Source organism: Armigeres subalbatus, chromosome 3, assembly GCF_024139115.2.
Source record: "Armigeres subalbatus isolate Guangzhou_Male chromosome 3, GZ_Asu_2, whole genome shotgun sequence".
NCBI classification, from domain to species: Eukaryota; Metazoa; Arthropoda; class Insecta; order Diptera; family Culicidae; genus Armigeres; species Armigeres subalbatus.
In genome coordinates this window covers 248,516,096-248,538,363 of record NC_085141.1, presented here as the reverse complement: position 1 = coordinate 248,538,363, position 22,268 = coordinate 248,516,096, and the positions used below count along the sequence as shown (strand labels likewise).

The following is a 22,268-nucleotide window of genomic DNA, read 5'->3' as shown; positions in this document are numbered from 1 at the left end:
CAGGATTTCGTTCGGAAGTTCCTCCAGGGTTTAATCCGGAAGTTCCTTCAAGGTTTCCTCCAAAAGTTCCTCTAGGAATTCCTTCGGAAGTTTATCCAGGAATTCCTCCGGCAGTTCCTCCAGGAAGTTCCTCTAGATTTCCTACGGAAGTTTCTCCAGGATTTCGTCGGGAAATTCTTTCAGGATTTCAACCGGTAGTTTCTCCAGGAATTCCTCCTGCAGTTCCTCCAGGGTTTTGTCCGGTAGTTTCTCCAGGAATTCCTCCAGAATTCCTCCGGCAGTTCCTCCGGGATTTCGTCTGGAAGTTCATCCAGGATTTCGTCCCAAAGTTTCTCCAGATTTCGCCCGGAAGTTCCTCCAGGATTTCGTCCGGAAATTCCTCAAGGATCAAATTCCTCAAATTCCTCCAGGACTTCATTTGAAATTCCCTCCAAATATTTCCATGGAAATTCCTCTGGATGATCCTCTCCTCCTCCTTTCCGGAATGTTTGCAATATTTCTTTCAAATTTTCTCAAGGAAGCTTCTTCAAGAATTTTCTCGGAAGTTTCTACAGGAATTCCTTCATAAGTTCTTCGAGGATTTCGTTCGGAAGTCTCTCAGATTCCTGCAGGAATTCTACCGGCGGTTTCTGAAGTAATTCCTTCAAAATCCCATTAAAAATTTCGCTGGATTTCAGATATTGCATAAAGCTATGTCCATTTAGAATCCGGAATAATAAAATCATCTATATCTTGGTAACGGATTGACGTACAAATAAGGTTAATATATCAAAACAAAGGTAATTTACTGTACTTTGAGGAAAGATTATGATACAAATCATTTCTTTTTGTTTCTAGTGAAAATTCGCACCTTCTTCTTTATTTCTCTCATTAAAAGTTGCACACCTCCGAAGTCAACTTCCTTGGCACATTTGTTCCACATTTTGGTCATCTGAGTCGCGTCCCGAGCTGTTTTTCCACTTTTCTTAAGCTTCCGCTTCATTACTGCCCAAAATGTCTCGATGGGCCGGAGCTGTGGGCAGTTGCGTGGATATATTTTATCGATGAAATCTTCGTTATTATCGCGGTACCACTGAATGACTTCCCGGCTGTAGTGGCAACTCGCCAAATCTGGCCAAAACTTCACGGGACCTTAATGGGCTTTATGGAAAGTAGACCGTGGTTTTTGAGACATTCCTCCTTGTACAGCTTCAAGTCCATCGTCTTATTCGTCACAAACATTTAGGTCTTTGTTCCACAGCTGCATTCATTTTCATTTATTTAGGTAACATCTAAACAGATAACACTGAATCAACAATTTGACGCCACAATGCACGGTTCGAGGCCGCATCTCTCCATCCTCGGATACGCCCCACGCTCGCCAAGTCGTTCTGCACCTGGTGTGCCCATCTCGCTCGCTGTGCTCCACGCCGTCTCGTACCTGCCGGATCGGAAGCGAACACCATCTTCGCAGGGTTGCTGTCCGGCATTCTTGCAACATGTCCTGCCCATCGTACCCTTCCGGCTTTAGCTACCTTCTGGATACTGGGTTCGCCGTAGAGTTGGGCGAGCTCATGGTTCATTCTTCGCCGCCACACACCGTCTTCTTGCACACCGCCAAAGATGGTCCTAAGCACCCGTCTCTCGAATACTCCGAGTGCTTGCAAGTCCTCCTCGAGCATTGTCCATGTTTCATGTCCGTAGAGGACAACCGGTCTTATTAGCGTCTTGTACATGACACATTTGGTGCGGTGGCGAATCTTTTCCGACCGCAGTTTCTTCTGGAGCCCGTAGTAGGCCCGACTTCCACAGATGATGCGCCTTCGTATTTCACGACTAACGTTGTTGTCAGCCGTTAGCAAGGATCCGAGGTAGACGAATTCCTCGACCACCTCGAAGGTATCCCCGTCTATCGTAACACTGCTTCCCAGGCGGGCCCTGTCGCGCTCGGTTCCGCCCACAAGCATGTACTTTGTCTTTGACGCATTCACCACCAGTCCAACTTTTGTTGCTTCACGTTTCAGGCGGGTGTACAGTTCTGCCACCTTTGCAAATGTTCGGCCGACAATGTCCATGTCATCCGCGAAGCAAATAAATTGACTGGATCTGTTGAAAATCGTACCCCGGCTGTTACACCCGGCTCTCCGCATAACACCTTCTAGCGCAATGTTGAACAACAGGCACGAAAGTCCATCACCTTGTCTTAGTCCCCGGCGCGATTCGAACGAACTGTGTTCACCCGAAGTCTTCACACAGTTTTGCCATCCACCGTTGCTTTGATCAGTCTGGTAAGCTTCCCAAGGAAGCTGTTCTCGTCCATAATTTTCCATAGCTCTACGCGGTCTATACTGTCGTATGCCGCCTTGAAATCAACGAACAGATGGTGCGTTGGGACCTGGTATTCACGGCATTTTTGAAGGATTTGCCGTACAGTAAAGATCTGGTCCGTTGTCGAGCGGCCGTCAACGAAGCCGGCTTGATAACTTCCCACAAACTCGTTCACTAATGGTGACAGACGACGGAAGATGATCTGGGATATCACTTTGTAGGCGGCATTAAGGATGGTGATCGCTCGAAAGTTCTCACACTCCAGTTTGTCGCCTTTCTTGTAGATGGAGCATATAACCCCTTCCTTCCACTCCTCCGGTAGCTGTTCGGTTTCCCAGATTCTGACTATCAGTTTGTGCAGGCAAGTGGCAAGCTTTTCCGGGCCCATCTTGATGAGCTCAGCTCCGATACCATCCTTACCAGCGGCTTTGTTGGTCTTTAGCTGTTGAATGGCATCCTTAACTTCCCTCAAGGTGGGGGCTGGTTGGCTTCCATCGTCCGCTGAACTGACGTAGTCATCTCCTCCGCTGCCTTGACTTTCACTGCCTGTACTCTCAGCGCCATTCAGATGTTCCTCGTAGTTCTGCTTCCACCTTTCGATCACCACACGTTCGTCCGTCAAGATGCTCCCATCCTTATCCCGGCACATTTAGGCTCGCGGCACGAAGCCTTTGCGGGATGCGTTGAGCTTCTGGTAGAACTTGCGTGTTTCTTGAGAACGGCATAGCTGTTCCATCTCCTCGCTCTCCGCTTCTTGCAGGCGGCGTTTCTTCTCCTGAAAAAGGCGGGTCTGCTGTCTCCGCTTCCGTCTATAACGTTCCACGTTCTGCCGGGTACCTTGCTGCAGCGCGACCGCCCGCGCTGCGTCCTTCTCCTCCAGAATCTGTCTGTACTCTTCGTCGAACCAATCGTTCCGTCGACTTCGACCCATATACCCGACGTTGTTCTCCGCTGCTTTGACTGTATTCCAGCAGTTCTCAAAAGGGCCCCATCGAGCTCACCCTCTTCCGGCAACGCTGCCTCGAGATGCTGCGCGTATGCAGTGGCGACATCAGGTTGCTTCAGTCGCTCTAGGTCGTACCCCGGCGGTCGTCGGTACCGAACATTGTTGATGACGGATAGTTTTGGGCGCAGTTTAACCATCACCAGATAGTGGTCAGAGTCGATGTTAGCGCCACGATATGTCCTGACGTCGATAATGTCGGAGAAGTGCCGTCCATCAATCAGAACGTGGTCGCTGGACAGCTGCATATCCCTTGCCAAAATCATCTGTTTTTTTGCAAGTTTGTCCAAAAAGCAAACTTGAACTTCACATGAACTACTCCTCGTGCCGTCGCCATGTAGAATTTTTGGCTAGGAAGCTGTCCGAAATCCATTTTGACGTAGGTTCCTTTCCGTGCCGCTGCAATACAATAAAAGATTCCGGATTCCAAATGGACATAGCTTTAGGAGCTATTAAAACGGATATTCCTCTAGAATGTCCACAAGTTTTTCCTCAAGGAATTTCTCCTGAAATTCGCCCTGAAGATCCTCCAGAGCTCTCCATAAATTACTTCTAGAACTCTCCAGAAATATTGACTGAACTCCTTTCAAATCTCTCATAGAATTTCTAACGCGACTCCCACCTACCACCCTGGGAGATTTTCTAGATATAGTTATGGATATTCGAATGCAAATTCCTCCAGAAATTTATCCAGATATCTCTCCAGGCATTTTCCAAACACTCCTTCGAGAAACCCTAGGAGAATAGTTTAGGAATTCTTCAGTAACTTCTTCAGATGAAATCCGTCCTGAAGGATTTCTTGAAGAAGTTCCTGAAGAAATTTCTGGTTCAAAACCCCTTAAATTTTATAAACTTTAGGATATATTCATGGGGGAGTTTTCGGTGAAATTTCTAATTAATTTCTCAATGGACTTCCTACAGTATTTCCTAAAAAAAATGAAAGGGTTGAAATCCAGGAGAAACTTGAAATGGAAATCCTGGTTGAATAACCGTTGATTTTTTTGGATGAATTATTGAAACAATTTTGGGTGGATTTCACGATGGGCTTCAAGAAGATATTCATGAAGGAATTACAAAAAATATTTCTGGAAAAATTCATAGTGAAATTCAAGAAGTTGAAGTAATTTCAAAGAAAGTTTATAAGAAACTAGTTGACCCAGCAGACGATGTTCTGCATAGAAGGCAAAAATGCGCGTTGTGAAATGCCCATGCAAAATTCACGATTTACTCAACTTGTCTCGTTATTTCCGCATGAGGGAAGACCATATAAACACGTTGGAAACCATAATGAACATATCAGCTGAAGGAATAAAGAAAATCCATCCTTCCATTTTCAAGTTACGCGGATACAATCACAGACCATTTACCATTATATTTCCAAATTTGTTTCATTTGAAGTTTCATATGAAATTCTGGTTTAATAATCCTTTAATAGCCATCGTTGTGGTAAAATATATTCGGCGGGCGTGGAAAATTATGTTGGGGAAAATATTGTAATTGTATATTGCTAATATTTGATTTATTAATGGAAATTTTGTATTTTAGCAATGAAACATTTTGTTTTCTTTAAGTATTTTTTTATTATTGCAATTTTTGCTTTTGGTATATTTTTTTTTGTGGTAAATTATTTTTTGATTATAGAAATTTTGCATTTAGAGCAAATGCAACTGAGCTCTGTTGAACAAACCGTCAGATAAAATTCCAATCATATTAGGGTATATTTTTTTACTTTCTCTATTTATGTGCACTTGAATTCATTACTAAGTCCAGGTGAGATTTCCGATCAGACCCAGAAAAAACTAGTTTTTCATCACAAGCTCAAATTGACCGTAGCCAGTGCATGATAATTCCGCCGTGAACAATCAAATGTATATCGTGTGAACATTCATAAGAAAACACTAACGAGTCGCTTCGTTCTTCGACTATCATTACTACAAGCTGTTTTACGAATTGAGCGTCAAATATACGCTATCATTAATCATTGTTAGGCCTTTCCGACGGTATGAGCAGTTGGCGATAAAACCTAGACCGCAAAAGTGTGAAACGTAGCGATCCTACGAAAACGACATCGGCGACCGCCAACCAGGTGAGGAGTGTACCATTTCCGGTCGTTTAAAACGTAAAGGAAAAGTGTTGAAAGAACCACAAAGCAAAGAAAAGCGATCCAAAATATTTACGCAATGAACGAACTCCGGCACCGGTGGGTAATCAACGGCGGAAGGAAACTACTTCCAGTGAATTGATTCCCAGAGTGTGTGTGTATGGGCACGCGTGTGGGAGAGGCGTGAGTTTGAACGTGGACGGAAAACTAGGCCCGCGTCCGAGAGGGCGGGAATAAATAATAGTTCGACATAATCCGTCTGATAATTAATCAACCCAACTATGCGATGATTATACGCGCCAGTGCGACGATTAGGACCACCTTGACCACCAGCACAACCGTAACGGTCGACGACGACAACGACACCTACACTTCCGAATCCCGGGAGATTTCCGCTGTCGGCGACATCTCCGCCCCAACCACCACCGTCGGCTCTAGCACCCTGTACTGGAAAACGGTTGTAAGCATTGCAGCAGCATGGTCTCTGTCACGCGGAATGCGAAGGTTATTTTTGGAGGAGCGGTACTGCTTATTTTGGGGTAAGTCTGCACTATAATAATACGAATTATGTCATTTATATCTTGCGCTGAGAACCATAGGGGCGTAACTGCATTGATCGATTTCTCCTCGTCGATGTTCTTTTTTTATTAATGTAGCGAATTGCAGTAGTTTTCCGAAGATTTAATGGTTTGGTTTGGTAAGAGGTGAATACATATTGCACCAGAAACAATAATCACGGTTGTAGCTTTAAAAACGATTGAACTAGGGGGAAAGACGGTTTTGGCAGGTTTTGTTCTATTATTGGCAGGGGTTTTGTCAACCAAATTTTATGAAATTTGGCCACAATACTCTTTGATATGCAAAGAATGTTTAGGCCAAATTTGAGCCTAGTCAGTTATAAAAAACCCCTGCCAATAATAGAGCAAAACCTGCCAAAGCCGTCATTCCCCCTAGGTATTAACAAAATATAAAATCGATTAACAGAAATCAATCAATACACTTACGTCCCTATGATTCGCAACGCGAGGTATCATTTATTGTCCGCTTTTATGTTTTCCAAACTGAAACAATATTTAACATGTCATTAAAAAGTTAATTTCTTTCGGTTACAGTGACCATTTTTTAAATTGAACAAATTGAAATGAATGCCTAGTCAGTATAGATGCATTGAACTCTGAAGCATAGAAACCTAAACCAAATAGTGGATGAAGTTGCAGAGATTAAAATATCCGCGGTCACTGTTGTATATCTGAATCGAGTATAAAAAAAATTTATTAATTTTCAATGAAATTTAATCGCCGATCCGATCTCTAGGTTCGGTAGGTATTGGCACGTGTGATACGTGGATATCCAACAACAAGTAAATTAAATCCTCGGCTCTATTTTATTCCACAGTAATAAAAATATAAACGGAATACTTTCGTCTGTTTTTTTTATGTTCAAATGAATTTCTAAACTACTTCTGTACTTTTTTTGCCTATTTGTTGGCATTCATTCATTCATTTATTAGCTTCCACCTGAACAGATAATACCTAAACCAAGGTGAATACAAACTGGGGTCGTACACATATTACGTAAGCACTTATGGGGGGAAGGGGGGTCTGTCGTTTTCTTACGCACCATATAAATAAGTGTGATGTTTGGCGTCGTGTTCAGAAAAACTACGTTCACTATAAATAAGAAAAGAAGGAAATCATCATTAGATGTTATGACAATTCTGAAAACAAAAGAAGCACTAGCACAACATTAGAAGATTGGACACTTTAATTATACTCATGTAATTTTTGAAATGCTTTTCCAGACTGCTATCAGAAATCAAGGGGGGTTTAATCCTTGATTCCAATCTAAGAAAAATATTACAGGGACATGACTATTACTATTTGCGGTCGCGGTCGGGAAGCATCTAGGACGTTGGAAGGAAGGAATAGTGTAGTATTTACTTAAGGTGGTTATACAACAAAGCCACAAATCGGCCATCTTGGAAACCACGTGCTTTTTCTTGTGATTTTTCAAGAGCACGAATTGAGAGAACAACAATGTCCGTGGGGATGAAACATTCGTAGATCGTTTGCTTACTTGTGCTAAACAATCGACTTCAATTTCAGCATTGTACGAAAATTATTACGCTAGATTTGATCTTTTGATAATAGGAATAGAAAACCGTGTGGTGAATTTGAAATTCACCACATGGCTTGATTGTATAATCACCTTAATGACTAATGAATTTCATAAGCACTTACTTACTTGATACTTGATGGGCTACAGCTCTTCGATGAACCTACGCCGAATGAAGTATCCTTCTCCACTGGACTCGATCCTGGGCCAATCGCTTCCAGTCGCCCTGAACATTGAGCGCCCTCAGGTCCTCTTCAACTGCAAAAAGCCATCGTGTACGCGGCCTCCCACGAAGCCTGCGGCCTCTTCCGGGTTCTCTACTAAATATTATCTTCGTTTGACGTTCTTCTGGCATACGAACAACGTGACCAGCCCACCGTAGTCTGCCGTGTTGTATAAGCTTAATAATATCCAGCCCTTTATACACCTGGTACAGTTCGTGATTCATGCGACGCCGCCAGATACCGTTCTCCTGTTTACCGCCGAGTATTGTCCGCAGCACTTTACGCTCAAACACTTCGAGAGCTCTCCGATCAGCCTCCTTTAACGTCCATGTCTCATGGCCGTATAAAGCCACCGGAAGAATCAGAGTAGTATACAGCGCGAGTTTTGTTTTCGTTTGCAGACTACGGAACTTGAGCGACTCTACGACACTACCCATAATTCCATTACCCATAATGCTATTACCCCGAAGGCCACTACTACGAACGCCACAACCCCGAATGAGTCACTACCCCGAATGCCATTACCCCTTGTGGGACACTACCCCGAATAAGCTAGTACCCCGAATTAGTCATTATTTAAAGTTTATACTTCATTTCAATGAAAAAAATGTTACTCAATAAAAGTTTATTCATAATTCATATGAATGTACACTAATTGGAACTGAAACTGTTTCAATGCAGTATAGTTAGAACTAAGTATTCTTACTCCGTAAGATCCCGTTCCACTTCGTATGGCACTCTTCAAGAGTCCTGAAGGGTGGGGGGAGATTATGCAGCACGTTTTCATGCACAATGCAGAGAGTTGGAGGCAATTGCAGTCCACGTCAGCATGGCTACAAGGGCAACAAGGTTGAAGTTGTTCCTTGGTCGCTGTAGTAAAAGCAGCGGATTCTGGATGGAGCGTGGTCTAAATCTCAGAATCGACGAGAGGGTGAATGGGTGAGTAAGAGTGAGTGAGTGAATAAGAGTGAGTGGGTGATTAAAAGTGAGTGAGTGAGCGAGTAAGAGTGAGTAAGCGAGCGAGTAACAGTAAATGAGTAACAGTGAGTGAGTAAGAGTGAGCGAGAAAGAGAGAGCGAATGATTGAGAGTAAATGAGTGAGTGAAAGTGGATGAGTGAGTAAGAGTGGTTAAGTGAGTAAGAGAGGGTTTTTTTTTTTCTTCCTAAACAATGGAGGGGGAATCTGCTCAACAGACATCCTGGGTTGACCAGGAAGTGCGGGGTAAGGGATCACCGAGGGAGGCTGGACTACATCCCGACCCGCTAAACCGTTTCCATTACCGCCAAGCCCATAGTCCCTTCGGTACAACCAGAAAGTAATGCTTCAAAGGAGGGCCAGTGCACAACGCACCCTCGAGGTTAGCTGCGTGTCCTTGTAGCACCGAACATCGTAACTCGCTTTTTTAGAAGAACGCCATGGTATCGTGCCAGCGCGTTGCCGGCTTTCCAGGTGGCCTTACCACGCCCTATGTCCTCGGAAGGTGGGAAGGGTCGACTTCGCGCCTGCTTCCCTCTGCACGACTGGTATCAAGAATGATGATGCCGCGTGCACCCCAAATTGACCTTTCTGCGATAGGGCCTATTCGCCAGCACACAGAGGGACTTGCCGACGCAATGCCTACGCCTGCCCCAGCCTTGACGAGGACCCCTTTCCGTCCTCGGGCTCGGAACCCACTCGATTGACCGACGCCGCGAAAGCGACGATACCATGTTGTTCTTCGCGCGGCCACTTGTTCGATAAAAGGATCGAGTTCGACCACAGAGCATGACCACCGGTATGACCCATGAAGCCGACTCCGATCCCTTGGACCACCTCTTATTTGCGCCTGAACTAGCCATCCTTGAGTCCACGTGCCACCTTCTGTGTAGCTTCGAGACGATTTGGGCGATAGCCGATAAAACGGCGTTCCAGCCAACTTCATCTTTACACATCCTCCGAACTAGGTTGTCCGGGGTAGTGTCCAGACCACATGTGGCAAGCATGTGGTCACGCATTGCGCGAAAACGTGAGAACCCGAACAACACGTGTTCCGCCGTTTCCTCTAAACCTGCGCACACCAAACACTCGGGCGAGGCCGAGCAAGCCAGCTGCGTTGCCTGCATTTTGATTTTGCAGCACGCTTAAACGCCGGGCACATCGAACCCCCCATGGGGTGTTTGCTGTTCACAGCTTTGCTGGAACAAATCAAACAATTGGGAGGGTTCGTGCAGCATTGTGCCTTATGTCCCTCCAATCCGCAGCGTCGGCAGAGATTGCTTCTGTCAGGGCCTTTGCAGTCCCATTGCTTGTGCCCCGGTTCCAGGCACTTGAAGCAAACTTCGGGTTGCTCGTATATGCGCACAGGGCATACCAACCATCCCACCTTGACGCTCCCTAACTTGACTACCTTGGAGGCGTCTGCTGCAGATAGCCGAACCAATGCTACCTGCGTCCCTGCCGGACCTTTCCGTAGCCGAACGGCTGCGGTGGGCGTCTCCACTTCACACTGTCGCCGCAGTGCCGTGACGAGCTCTTCGACTTCGGTGATCTCGTCCAGGTCTTTAACCCTTAGATTCACCTCCGTCGTGAGTGCCCTCACCTTGACCGTCTCGCCTAGGACCTCCTCCGCCAACTTCTTGTAGGCGGCGCCCTTTTGCGAGACGCCCCGCTTCAGCTCGAGTATCATCTCGCCCATCCGGGTACGTCTTATTCGACGTACGTCGGCGCCGAGTTCACCGAGCTTGACGTCACTCCTCATCGCCTTCAAAACATCCGAGTACTTAGCCTCGTCCGCCGTGATGACTAGGGCATCGCCCCTGGAGCGATTGGCGCCTACCCTAGACTTCTTGCTCGCCTGGGCCTTCTTTTCGGCCCTTGACGTCTTCGGTTTCCTCTTGTTCTTGACCAGGGTCCAGGAGGCGTCATCCCCCTCTATTTCCCTGGTCTGGTGCGGCTGAGAACTTTCAGCCTGCCGTAACCCCTTACCACCGTCTTTCCTGAGTGGACGGACCTTTCCAGGTCCTTCCTCCCCCGGTTTTGGAGGTACCTGACCGGAGTTCAACTTCCCAGCCCCACTACCCTTGTTCGGGGTAGTAACCCTCCGCGTTTTGGAGCGGCCCACAGGGAGCTCATCCCCTGGAGACTGTCTCCCCCGTTTTTGTGTCTGCTCCGTTGGAGCAGTCACCCCCGACGTACCCGCAAATACTTGAGCCTCAGTCTGGGTAGACTTTGGCACCACCGTCTTCGCTGGCACGCCTTCGGTCGATTCGACCTTGCCCGAGTCCGCGAATCCTTGGGCCTCAGTCTGGGTAGACCTCGACTCCATCGATTTCACGGGTTTACACTTGGCCGTCCCGACCGCCCTCTCCAGCTTGGCGTCTACCATCGACTTTCGAAGTTTCTGCAAGCTCCTCTTGAGGTCCATGCTGATATTATGCTTCGATGACGCAAAGTCGATGATGGCGTCCAACTGTTCCGTCGCCACCTCGAAGGCCGAAAGCCCATCGCGTTTGCGGTTCATCGCCTCCACAAGCCATGGGCCGTCAATAACCCCAACCGGCGTTTTTCTAGCCGAGAGGAAGGTTGAGTGACCCACGCTGGCGCTGCGCACTGAGCCGCCGACTATTGCCTCTGGCCTCCTAGGCGGAGACCTGAACAACCAACCTCTTGCGAAGGGGTTGGTGCCTACACTACTACCACTAATTGAAGAATTGACTTGGTTTTCCATTTTGGTCCCACGAGTTGCTCGGGAAAAGAGGTCCACCACGCCAGAGCCCAGCATGACGCGGTAAGGGACAATTACTGTGGAGGGTGCCCAGGTACCCCACAGGCTCCGTTAAAGGCCTAGCTTATTATTTCACCCCCTGGCCATGCATCCCCTCGGCACGGGTCGCTTGACGCCTTGGGATTAGGGGTTAGGGACGATGGTCCCGGTCTAACTCGCAGTGGCCATGGGGAGGGGTCGTCAAGCCCTTGGACAAAGTCCCTGCTGCCCCCGATTAAGAGAGGGTGAATGAATGAGAGTGGGTAAGTGAGTAATAATTAGTGAGGCAGAGGAAATAAGTGAGTAAGGGGGTGTGTGTATGAGAGTGAGAAAGAGAGGGAGATCTTGTTTGTCTTCGGGAAGTTGCGAAGAAGGCATCATCTCGGTTCACCTTCTGTCGGTCATACGCGTTACTTTTAAAAAGGCATTATTTCCTCTGTATGCTTTATCGCGACATGCTTAATCGATAATTTAAAGGAGGTATCATCTCCTCTATCTGCCTTATACCGGACACACGTTTCCATTCAAAGAAGGCATCATCTCCTTTGTTTGCCTTATACCGGTAAAACGCGTTTATTTAAAGAAGGCATGATTTCCTCTGTGTACCTTATACCGGGCAAACGCGTCCATTTAAAGAAGCCATCATCTCCTCTGTCTGCCTTATACCGGGAAAACTCGATCATTTAAAGAAAGCATCATCTCCTCTGTTCGCCTTATACCGGGAAAACGCGTTCTATTGGAAAAAAGGAATCTCCATTTCGTAGAATAGTACTTTTCTAGGTCATAATGACAGGAATGACAGTTTAAGTCAATTAGAAGAAAAATTAAAAGGTGGGTTAACTGGTTGGTTAAAAAACTGTTGCGAATCATCGATATCTGTTGGTTTAAACATAATAATAGAATACTACAGATTCTTAATGTTTTCGGGGTAATGGATTTCGGGGTAGTGTCCCATTCGGGGTGATGGTTTTCGGGGTACTGTCCCATTCGGGGCAGTGGCCTTCGGGGTAATGGCATTCGGGGTAGTGGGGTGGAGCCAACTTCAGCTGGTTACGAAGTCCTTAATAAGCCCTATTTGCAGCTGCAATACGCCTTTTCACCTCGCGGGTAACATCATTATCGCACGTCACTAATGTTCCAAGATACACAAATTCTTCTACCACTTCAAATTTTTCACCATCCAGCACCATTTCGCTACCACCACCACTAATGAACCCACGTTGATTGCCAGCGACCATGTACTTCGTTTTGCTGGTATTGATCGTGAGTCCAATCCTCGCTGTCTCCCTCTTAAGGTCACTCCTGACGGAATCCAAGTTTCAAAGTGCTCGCGTTTTCGGGGGCACACCACTCGATACGGAGGCGGCGCACAACTGTCATTTTTGTTGATTTAGCTTTGCTGCGTCGCAGCATGCATAACACAATAAAAATAACAGTTGTGCGTTGCTTCCATATCGAGTGGTGTGCCCCCGAAAACGCGAGCACTTTGAAACTTGGATTCCATCAGGAGTGACCTTAAAAGGCACAAAAGCCTCTTCAACGGCACGGCGATCAATTCCGATAATATCGATATCGTCCGCAAATCCCAGGAGCATATGCGATTTTGTGATAATGGTACCGCTTCTTTGCACACCAGCTCTCCTAATCACTCCCTCGAGCGCTCTATTGAACAGTAGATTCGAGAGTGCATCACCCTGCTTTAATCCATTTAAGGTAACAAATGACGTCGTTATTTCATCCGCAACTCTTACACTTGATTTCGATCCGTCCAACGTTATACGAATCAGCCGTATCACCGGAAAACCATGTTCAAGCATAATTTGCCATAATTCATTCCGTTTCACTGAATCGTACGCTGCATTGAAATCAATAAACAGATGATGTGTCTGCAAGTTGTACTCCCGGAATTTATCAAGGATTTGTCTCAGGGTAAACATTTGATCCGTCGTTGATCGGTCCTCACGAAAACCTGCTTGGTATTCGCCGACGAAGGACTCTTCAAGCGGTCTCAATCTGTTGAACAGAATACGGGACATAATTTTGTACGCCGAATTAAGGAGGGTTATTCCTCGGTAATTGGCGCACTCCAGTCTGTGCCCTTTCTTAAAGAGAGGGCAAATGAGGCCGTCCTACCAGCTAGCAGGCATTTCCTCGTCATCCCATATTTTCGACATAATATGGTGCAGAACTTCATAAAGCTGCTCACTGCCAAGTTTGAGAAGTTCAGCCGGGAGCTGGTCCTTTCCCGCAGTCTTATTGTTTTTCAGCTCTTTGACAGCTTTTTTAACCTCATCTAGTGTAGGTGACTCTACAGCTTGTCCATCGTCGCTAATATTTATTCTGTTCACCGATGCACCGTCACTTCCTCCATTCAACAAAGTCTCGAAGTGTTGCTTCCACCTGGCAGCCACTTCGGTTTTATCTGTCAGCAAATTCCCTTGTTGGTCGTTGCACATGACGGGAGATGGCGCTGTATTTCTCCGCACGCCATTGACAGACTCATAGAACCTCTGCATATCGTTCTGCTACATTTTTTCTTGCGCCTCGCTAATCACTTGTTCTTCATATTCTTTCTTCTTCCTGCGGTGGGCTCGTTTTTCGGCTGCTCTTGCTTCCTTGTACCGATCTCTATTCGATCGGAAACCCGACCAAAAATCCGGCTTCTGGCAACGTTCTTCTCGTCTGTCACTCTCTGACACTCCACATCGAATCAACCCGTCCTGGTTCGCCTCTGTGCAGTGCCTACCACTTTTCGTGCTGTTGTGCTCACCGCTCCATGGATCGACTCCCATAGATCGTTGATGTTGTCGCCAACGTTGATTGCACTTATCCGTTCGTCGAGCTTCTGGCTGTACTCAACCGATACTCATTCCGCCGACAATCGCTGGATATTGTAACGCTGTGATCTTTCGTTCGATACAGTTGACAACCGTGATCGAATCTTACTGACAACGAGGTAATGATCAGAGTCAATGTTTGGACCTCTGAATGTCCGCACATCGATAACATCCGAGAAATGGCGCCCATCCACCAGAACATGGTCTATCTGGTTGCAAGTTTCACCATTTGGATGTCTCCAGGTGTGTTTTCAGATATTATTTCGTGCAAAGTAGGTGCTACTGATGGCCATCCTTCTGGCAGCAGCGAAATTTACTAGCCGTAGGCCGTTGTCATTGGTAGCGGAGTGAAGGCTCTCGCTACCAATTATGGGACGGAAAAAGTCCTCTCTACCGACCTGAGCGTTAGCGTCTCCGATAACAATTTTCACGTCATGCTTTGGGCACTCTCCATAGGCTTTATCAAGACATTCATAAAACGTGTCCTTCGTCGTCGGATTTATCGTTTGTCGATGCGTAAACGTTGATTAGGCTGTAATTGAAGAATTTGCCCCGTATCCTCAACACACAGATTCGTTCGCTAATGGGTTTCCACCGCATCACTCGCTTCATCTGCTTGCCCATCACTACGAAACCAACTCCATGCTCTGCTTTTCCGTCGCCGCTGTGATAGATGTTATATTTTAATGCAGTGTTGGTCATTCTCCGGATCTGGGCCATCGGACTTCTTAAATAGCGGCCACGTTCACTCCAACCTTCTGCAGTTCGCGAGCCAGAAGGCTCACTCGTCCAGGTTCATTTAGGGTCCTGACATTCAAGGTACCGAGTTTTCAATCATAGTCCTTATTTCGTTGCTGGTTCCGGTTGCCAAAAATAACGTTCTCTTTATCTTCTTTCTCCATTTTTCGTGGTATCTATTTGAGAGGCTTCAGTAAGCTACCTTACCGAGGTCGCGTTACCTACATCGCGCTGGTGGGGCTGCCACCTTAAGTATAGCTGACGCGATACAGCATTTCGTTGATCAGCCGATGGGTACCAGGCAGACGCTGTTTGAGCCGCACCTCCTGGTGAAAAGACGCTCGAGGCGTACCTTCTCACTCTAGCTGATGTCAGAAGGACAACAAGGCCCAGGCTGCACTACCAGCTAAGTACACAACCCTTAGCTGGCGGTCTTTTGTCATCGGACGACCCGTGGAAGCGTGAGATAGGAACTTGTGGGGACCAGAGCTCTGTTGGGCGCTCCTTCCTTGATGTCAACCCATCATTTTGCAGTTACGTGATTCACGGTACAGCAAATCTACAGTTTCAGCGTTTGTTAAATAACTGGCAACGTTGAAATTGATCTGATTAGGATCAAATGGGCTGTCCTCGCGATGCACTTGATTCACAGCACACGTAGCAATATCTTCGGCATTTATCAGTCAAATTTATTAGTGTATAGTGTACTAGTGTATAAAATAATCGTCAATTCATATTTTTTCCCCCAGACTGACCTCAGATTGTTTAAATATTTGCTAGACTTACAATTTTGATAATTTTCAATATTTTTTTAAATTTTTAATTAGATTTGATGTCCAGTACTTTTCCAGCTGCAAAACTCAATTCAGTAATATGTTCAATTTTTTCTCACAATCAATGGCTCTGTAATGTATAAGCAAGTCTTGTCCAGCTGGTCTAGAGCAGGCATCAGTAGTTACATTTGCCCACCGACATTCATCATAAGGCATAATCAAAGAACGAATGATTATGCTAATTACGTTGACAATATAGCAGCAAACGAAGGGAAAAAAGGCGAACAACTGACCTATGGTCAAAGAGGACAAAATGGTCAATGTAAATGACCGGCCACATCTACTAAGCAGACATCAACAACGACTACATAGCATCGAATGCGGGTGGTTGCTGAATGACGCCAATGCTAAAGGAGCAAATGGTTGGATGGCATTCTGACCAACAGCAATCCCCGTTGAATATATCCACAGAAAGAAATCAATACAAAACTGTCGACCGAAGACGAATGTAGGAAATGAATCATTTTGCATTGTACATACAAATGTTCCCACGAAAAGCCAATAGATTTAATGACACTGCGGTGGAGTTGGCAGCTGGTACCGCTTTGCATAACTACTGCGGAATTGAATATAAGGATGAAGTAATTGTAATATCAGAAATTAAGCTTAGAAGGACCGAGGACTTTTACTTATGTACTCTTTTTTATGTTTCCATAAAGATCAAAAGATTCTTGTTCTTCCTTTCTTACCTTTTATGTTTCCGCTTTTCCCTTTATAATCTAATAGTGCTCAATTTGTTCAAAATCGTTCGAACTATAGCCTTTAACAGTACCCTCAATGTCAAGAAAGTTAACCGTAGCTCAGGAGTGGCTGAAGATCGCTGAATTCAAAACTTGAAATCGCCCCCTTCATGCTACAAGACGCACACTAAACTAGTTTTGTCGCAGTGTTGCTAAAATTGTTACCTTAGTGAATCCCTGCTACTTCCACAATTTGAAACGATTACATGTTTGTTTCTCTCTGCTAGTATACAATGAAATAAGGGAGGCTTGGTTTATGTAAAACACTAACCACCAGGATATTACCCCTTTCTCCCCCACACCTAACGAAGGACTTTCCCCAACGGGACCCATCTAGTTAAACGAGGTGCTAATTAATAATTCATGAGCTGTTTGCGCTTTTCTACGGCCTGCTCCATACATATAGCGATGCGGCATCTACCGGCTCAACAACAATCAATGGGACTCCTTACGCCGCGATGCGTGTTTATTACACACTGATTTGTGGGAACGCTTGAAGAAATGCAGATCAAACGCATATTCCCAAACAGTGCATCAAATAGGCTACATGCAGACACTAGAGGTCATCGTCAATTGCTGCTGCAGTACGGATTATGCATTCGATTTCAAGCAGGAACACATTATAAACGTTTAACATCCGCTATGTAGACCGGAAGAAAGAAACGGAAAAGCTACCGATGACAGGTGAAGAAGTTGGCTAAAAGCAGAGCCCATTCAAATTCAGAAAAGCATTGCAGACCAAGCCAATCGTGGTGCCCTTGGGGCATTGAAATCGTCAAGACCTGTATGTTGGGAATTTGCCAATCACTTTTATTCCTTCTTTTTCGGATTGAGTGAAATATAAGTAAAATCGTGCCCAAAATAATGCAACTGTTTAGCACATATGATATAACTGCCCAAATATGCATAATACTGCTTTTTCTTTTAACCAGTTGCATAATAACAAAAATATCATTGATTTACATGGTTTCAAATGAGCCAATTTCAAAACCTTATGTTAAACCTTGAAGTTAAACTATTAACAGAAGTAGTGGCGATATGGAATCAAGGACTTAACGCGAGGTGGTGGCGACCAGGTTGTAAGTTTGAAAAGTTGTTTGAAGTGTTCGAAATAGCTCCGTGTTCTCTTAACACTATCATTCTTATTTGCTATGATATATTTTTAGTTATTATTAATACATTTCCATTGCATCTCTGGCAGTTGGGATTTTCATCTGGTTGAATTTAACCCCGAAGGAATTAAAATGTTTTAAACTTAAATTAAACATAACCTAATTAATACTAAAGTATACTAAAAGTATGAGAAGCTTATCGTTGTAATAGAAGATTGCAACGCTTTTTGTCTAACATTGGAAATTATTTTATTGAATATTTGTTGCAATTTCTCAAAATTTAAAATTCTATTCTGTATAGTACCAACAGGGAAGGCAACTCCAGAATCATTTTCAAAATTTTATTTAGAAATTTATATTTACTAGTATTGCAGCCTTCAATGTGATTTTTTAAAGTTAATTTTTGATCTAGCATAAGTCCTATTTGACTTCGCTTAACCAATTAACCCCTTTCAAAGTGACCATATGTCTGGCAGAAGATTTCAAATAAGAAGCTCTCGGCATTTGTGGAAAAAATATAAGCTGAGTTTTCGAAGCATTCGGAAAAATTTTCCATTTTTGCAAGTTAGTGGAAAAAAGTTTCAAAACTTATCTGCAATCTACTGCAAATTACACGAAGGCTTCGCCCTTTGGCGGATGGCCCGTGCCATCTGCAAATAACGATTTTTGACACCCCAATGATAAATCAGGTAATTACTATGTTTGAAAATCGATTTGTGCATATGCAAAACATGTTATAGATTTTAGTTAGAAAAATGTAATGGAGGGTAACCAATTAACCATAATCATAACCACTCCGGGTGGCTCAGTACCCGGAATATAGGTAATTAACTTTGAATAAACCCAAATCAGGTAAGTCAAAAAATGTTATACATACAATATGCCAATATGCTGCCTTGGGGAACACCAACTCTTACAGATAATCTATCAGATTTTTTACCTGCAGTATGTAAGTATTTTGGGCCAGTTATGTACAGATGAAAATTAAAATCCATCAATTTTACAATCAAATAACCTTAAGGCCAAACACTGTCAAATGCTTTCTATATATCATGTTTATATAATGTTTGTATAATAATTAGGTTTTCAAGACATTTTTACCCGTATAGTCATTGAGACATTAGATGTCAGATCTAGACCTGTGCGCCGATCTACTTTGAACCGGCGGCGGCGTGACCGCAATTTGCTAACGGCGGCGGCGGCTTAGCCGGCGCCACGCCGCGGTTGCTCTCGGCGGCGGCGACGGCGGCTCGGATCGGCGCGGTTCAAAATTATCCTTCAAACATTTCGTCGGTGGGTGACGAAAATACCTTCTTTAAATATTTGGTCTTCGTGCCCTAATCGCAATAAATATAGTTTATATTGTACATACGCTGTAAAGTACTCCTTCGGGAATACCATGAGATGAATCTCCTAAGGTTCCTTAGAAAATTCTCTCAAACTTTCTTCAGGAATTTCTTTACGGTTTCCTACAGTGATTTATCCAGACATTTTTCTTAAATTTTTTTCATTTTTAATCCTTCAATCGTTCGCTCAGGAGGTTGTGTAATTCCTAGTGAGAACACTAGCAAAAAATCTGAATTATGGCTTCAAATGCCTGACGGCTACAAAGCAATGCCAAGCATGGTTCGGTGTAAGTTTTTTGGTACTTTCCTGTGCCTATGAGGATAATCGTGTAAGTTTACTTAGTCTACTTAAAGACCTCACAATTAATAACTGTGAAAATTCTTAATAAACACTAAGCTTCGACATGGCAATGTTCAAATGGGGAATGTAGTGCCAGCCAAAAAGTTCAGATGAGAAAATGTCAGCAGAACATACATGAGAATCCTTGAGACATTTTCTGAGAACTTTTCCAGGTGTTTCTTATCCAGAAAATCTAAGATACGTTTTATTCATTTCGCAGAACTTCTGGATAAGGGAATCCCTAAAACTCCTAGGTAAGGAATTCTTGTAGTGAATAAAAAAATCTGGGAGAATAAAGCCCCCTAGAATTCTTGAGTTTCAAAGTAATTTTTGTGTAAGAAACTTTTTAGAAGTCAAGTCGGAGGAATTTCCTATTATTCATAGGAGAATATTAATAATTCGTGAGAGAGAAATTCCGTAGAGTTATCAGAGAGAAGAATTATCTTGCCAATGGTGCGAAATTCACCAGAAACATAAGAGGATATATTTTTCCAAATTGCTGAAGGAGAAATTCTTCTTAATTTCTGAGGAAGAGATTTTTTTTAAATCTAGCTAGAGAGATTGGCATGATCTTTTGGGAGGGCCATTCCCCAAAACTTCTCAATGAGTATTCCGGAAAATCGTCGTAGCAGAAATTCTTGTAAGATGAAATTCTCTGAGTCCTGAAGACTAAATTCTCTAAAATTCTAAAGCAGAAATATAGCACAATTCTTGTATATCGAGCTCCTATAATTTCTAAAGAAGAATTCCTCCGACATATCTTGGTGGGAGATTTCCACAGAAATTTAAGAAAAAGGAATACTGGGTTTGAGGTGAGAAAGTAGGCTGTAGTCCTTCAATTTTTTGTGGAATAATTTCCCATTATTCCGGATGGGGTATCAAAGTCCTTATAACTCCTGAGGAGGAATTTTTGGATATGGAAAAACCAAGAGGATTGGAAAATCAATTTCCCAGAATTCATGGAACATGAATTTGCTAGAATTCCTGAGGAAGAATTTGTACGGAATTCAAGGAAAAAATTACAGTCTGATGGAGTCCAAAATTCCCAAAAATCCAAAAGAATTCTCCATGATATCCGAAGGTGTACTGGGTACATAATCAGAACTACTGGGAAGGGATTCCCCATAATTCATAAGGCAGAAAAAAACCCTGTGTTCTAGTAATATGAGCTTCCCAGAATCCCTGAAGAAGAAGTTTCGCAGCATTCCTGGGGGAGGATTTGCACAAAATTAAGGAAAAAGGAAGTTTCCAAAATTCTCAAAGGGGCTATTCTTCAAACTTCTTTGAGATTAGTTCTTAAAAATTGCTGTAGAAAGAATCGATGATAGAGCAGTTTCTAGAAATGAATTTCCAAAATTCCGAGAGAACAAATTTTTCAGAAAGTGATTTCTTAAAAATGGTATCAGGAAGATTTTCTGGTTTGGTACTAGTTATATAAAAAGGTGATTTCTAGCTCTTCTATGTAAAATGGTTCAATGTTGGTTTTGACATTGCCAGAAATGCAATCCTGATCAACGTATCGCACGATCTGATAGCACATTACATCAAAATATCTGTTATCAGTAATAAAATCAGATTTCTTTTAGTCTCTTTAATAAAGATACAAAAAAAAAAAAAAAAAGATTTCTTTAAAAAAGATACCATATCCGGTGAATTAGTGGCATAGCGAGAAAATTTTCTTGTGGGAGAGGAGGGAATTCTTGTATTGAGTTCTATCAAACAATTAAGAGTTATGATTCTGCTCGACATTGTGACCTCCGTCGTTCAAATACAATGGCTCACAATCTTTTCGTTTCCTTAGCTTCTTCCGAGCAAATAAAATAATAAACACAAAGTACCGTTCCCCAATTTTCACGAATAATTTGAAAGGACTCGCCCCTACCGACATAGAACATGTCTGTCTGTCCGTGTGTGCACAAAAGCTATAAAAAACATTAGACAACTTTTCGTATAGTAATCCTTAACCGATTTTCTCGCAACAAGTTTCATTCGATAGGGGACAAAGCCTTGTTGATCACTATTGAATTTTATAACGATCGGTCATTGCGTTTAAAAGTTATGAAGAAAATGGTACATCGGATTATATAAACCCCATATAAGGTTGGTGTCTTTACTAAATGCGAGAAAAGCACCACCAACGCTAGGTGGATTAATCTGGGTTTTTTTTCTAAAGATGGTTCATTCTCTTTATAATCCACGTCACTAAATTGCATAAGCCTTAAATATTAAGTCAAATGCTATTTGATTCAAATGATCACAAACAGCGAGGTCTTTCTTAACCATGCGGTAAGATGCGTAGCTACAAAGCAAGATCAAGCTGAAGGTGGCTGGGTTAGATTTCCTGTCTCGTCTAGGGAACTTTTTGTTTTCTCAACTTCCCTTAGCATGAAAGTATTATCGTCTAAGCCTCATATACGAATGCAAAAATGGTAACTTGGCTTAGAAACCTTGAAGTTGACAACTGTGGATGTGCTTGATGAGTACTAAGCTGCGAGTCGGTAATGCCCCAGTGAGATATGTAATGCTAATTAGAAGATCACTAACCGCATGTTCATTTCTGAAAGATGCAAATAGATCTTTCATTATGCGGATTGGCCTTTAGACCTGGACTTCAATTCTAAAAATTTTTGACTTGGTTCCATTCCTCACAGGAATTCAATTGACCTTTCCTTTAGTGTCGTTTTTATTGTTTCAGTCGATTCTTTGACTTATTTAAGGTCAACTTTTCCCAAGAACTCACATTTTTTATCCTTTTAACTATTATAAAAATTGAAACCAAAAGATGAAAAAGTGCTTCACGTATGAACCGGCCGGAAGAACTAAACTGAT

General features: G+C 43.6%; 1 protein-coding gene across 1 annotated transcript in view; it reads left to right on the top strand.

Annotated features, from left to right (window-relative positions):
* LOC134227838 (glycine receptor subunit alpha-4) overlaps positions 1-22,268 on the top strand; it is a 180,638-nt gene that overhangs the window by 23,600 nt on the left and 134,770 nt on the right. The window contains exon 2 of the mRNA XM_062709521.1: positions 5,299-5,950. Within this exon, the coding sequence (XP_062565505.1) occupies positions 5,889-5,950 (62 nt within the window). The 5' untranslated portion in view covers positions 5,299-5,888. The remainder of the gene's footprint in view (positions 1-5,298; positions 5,951-22,268) is intronic.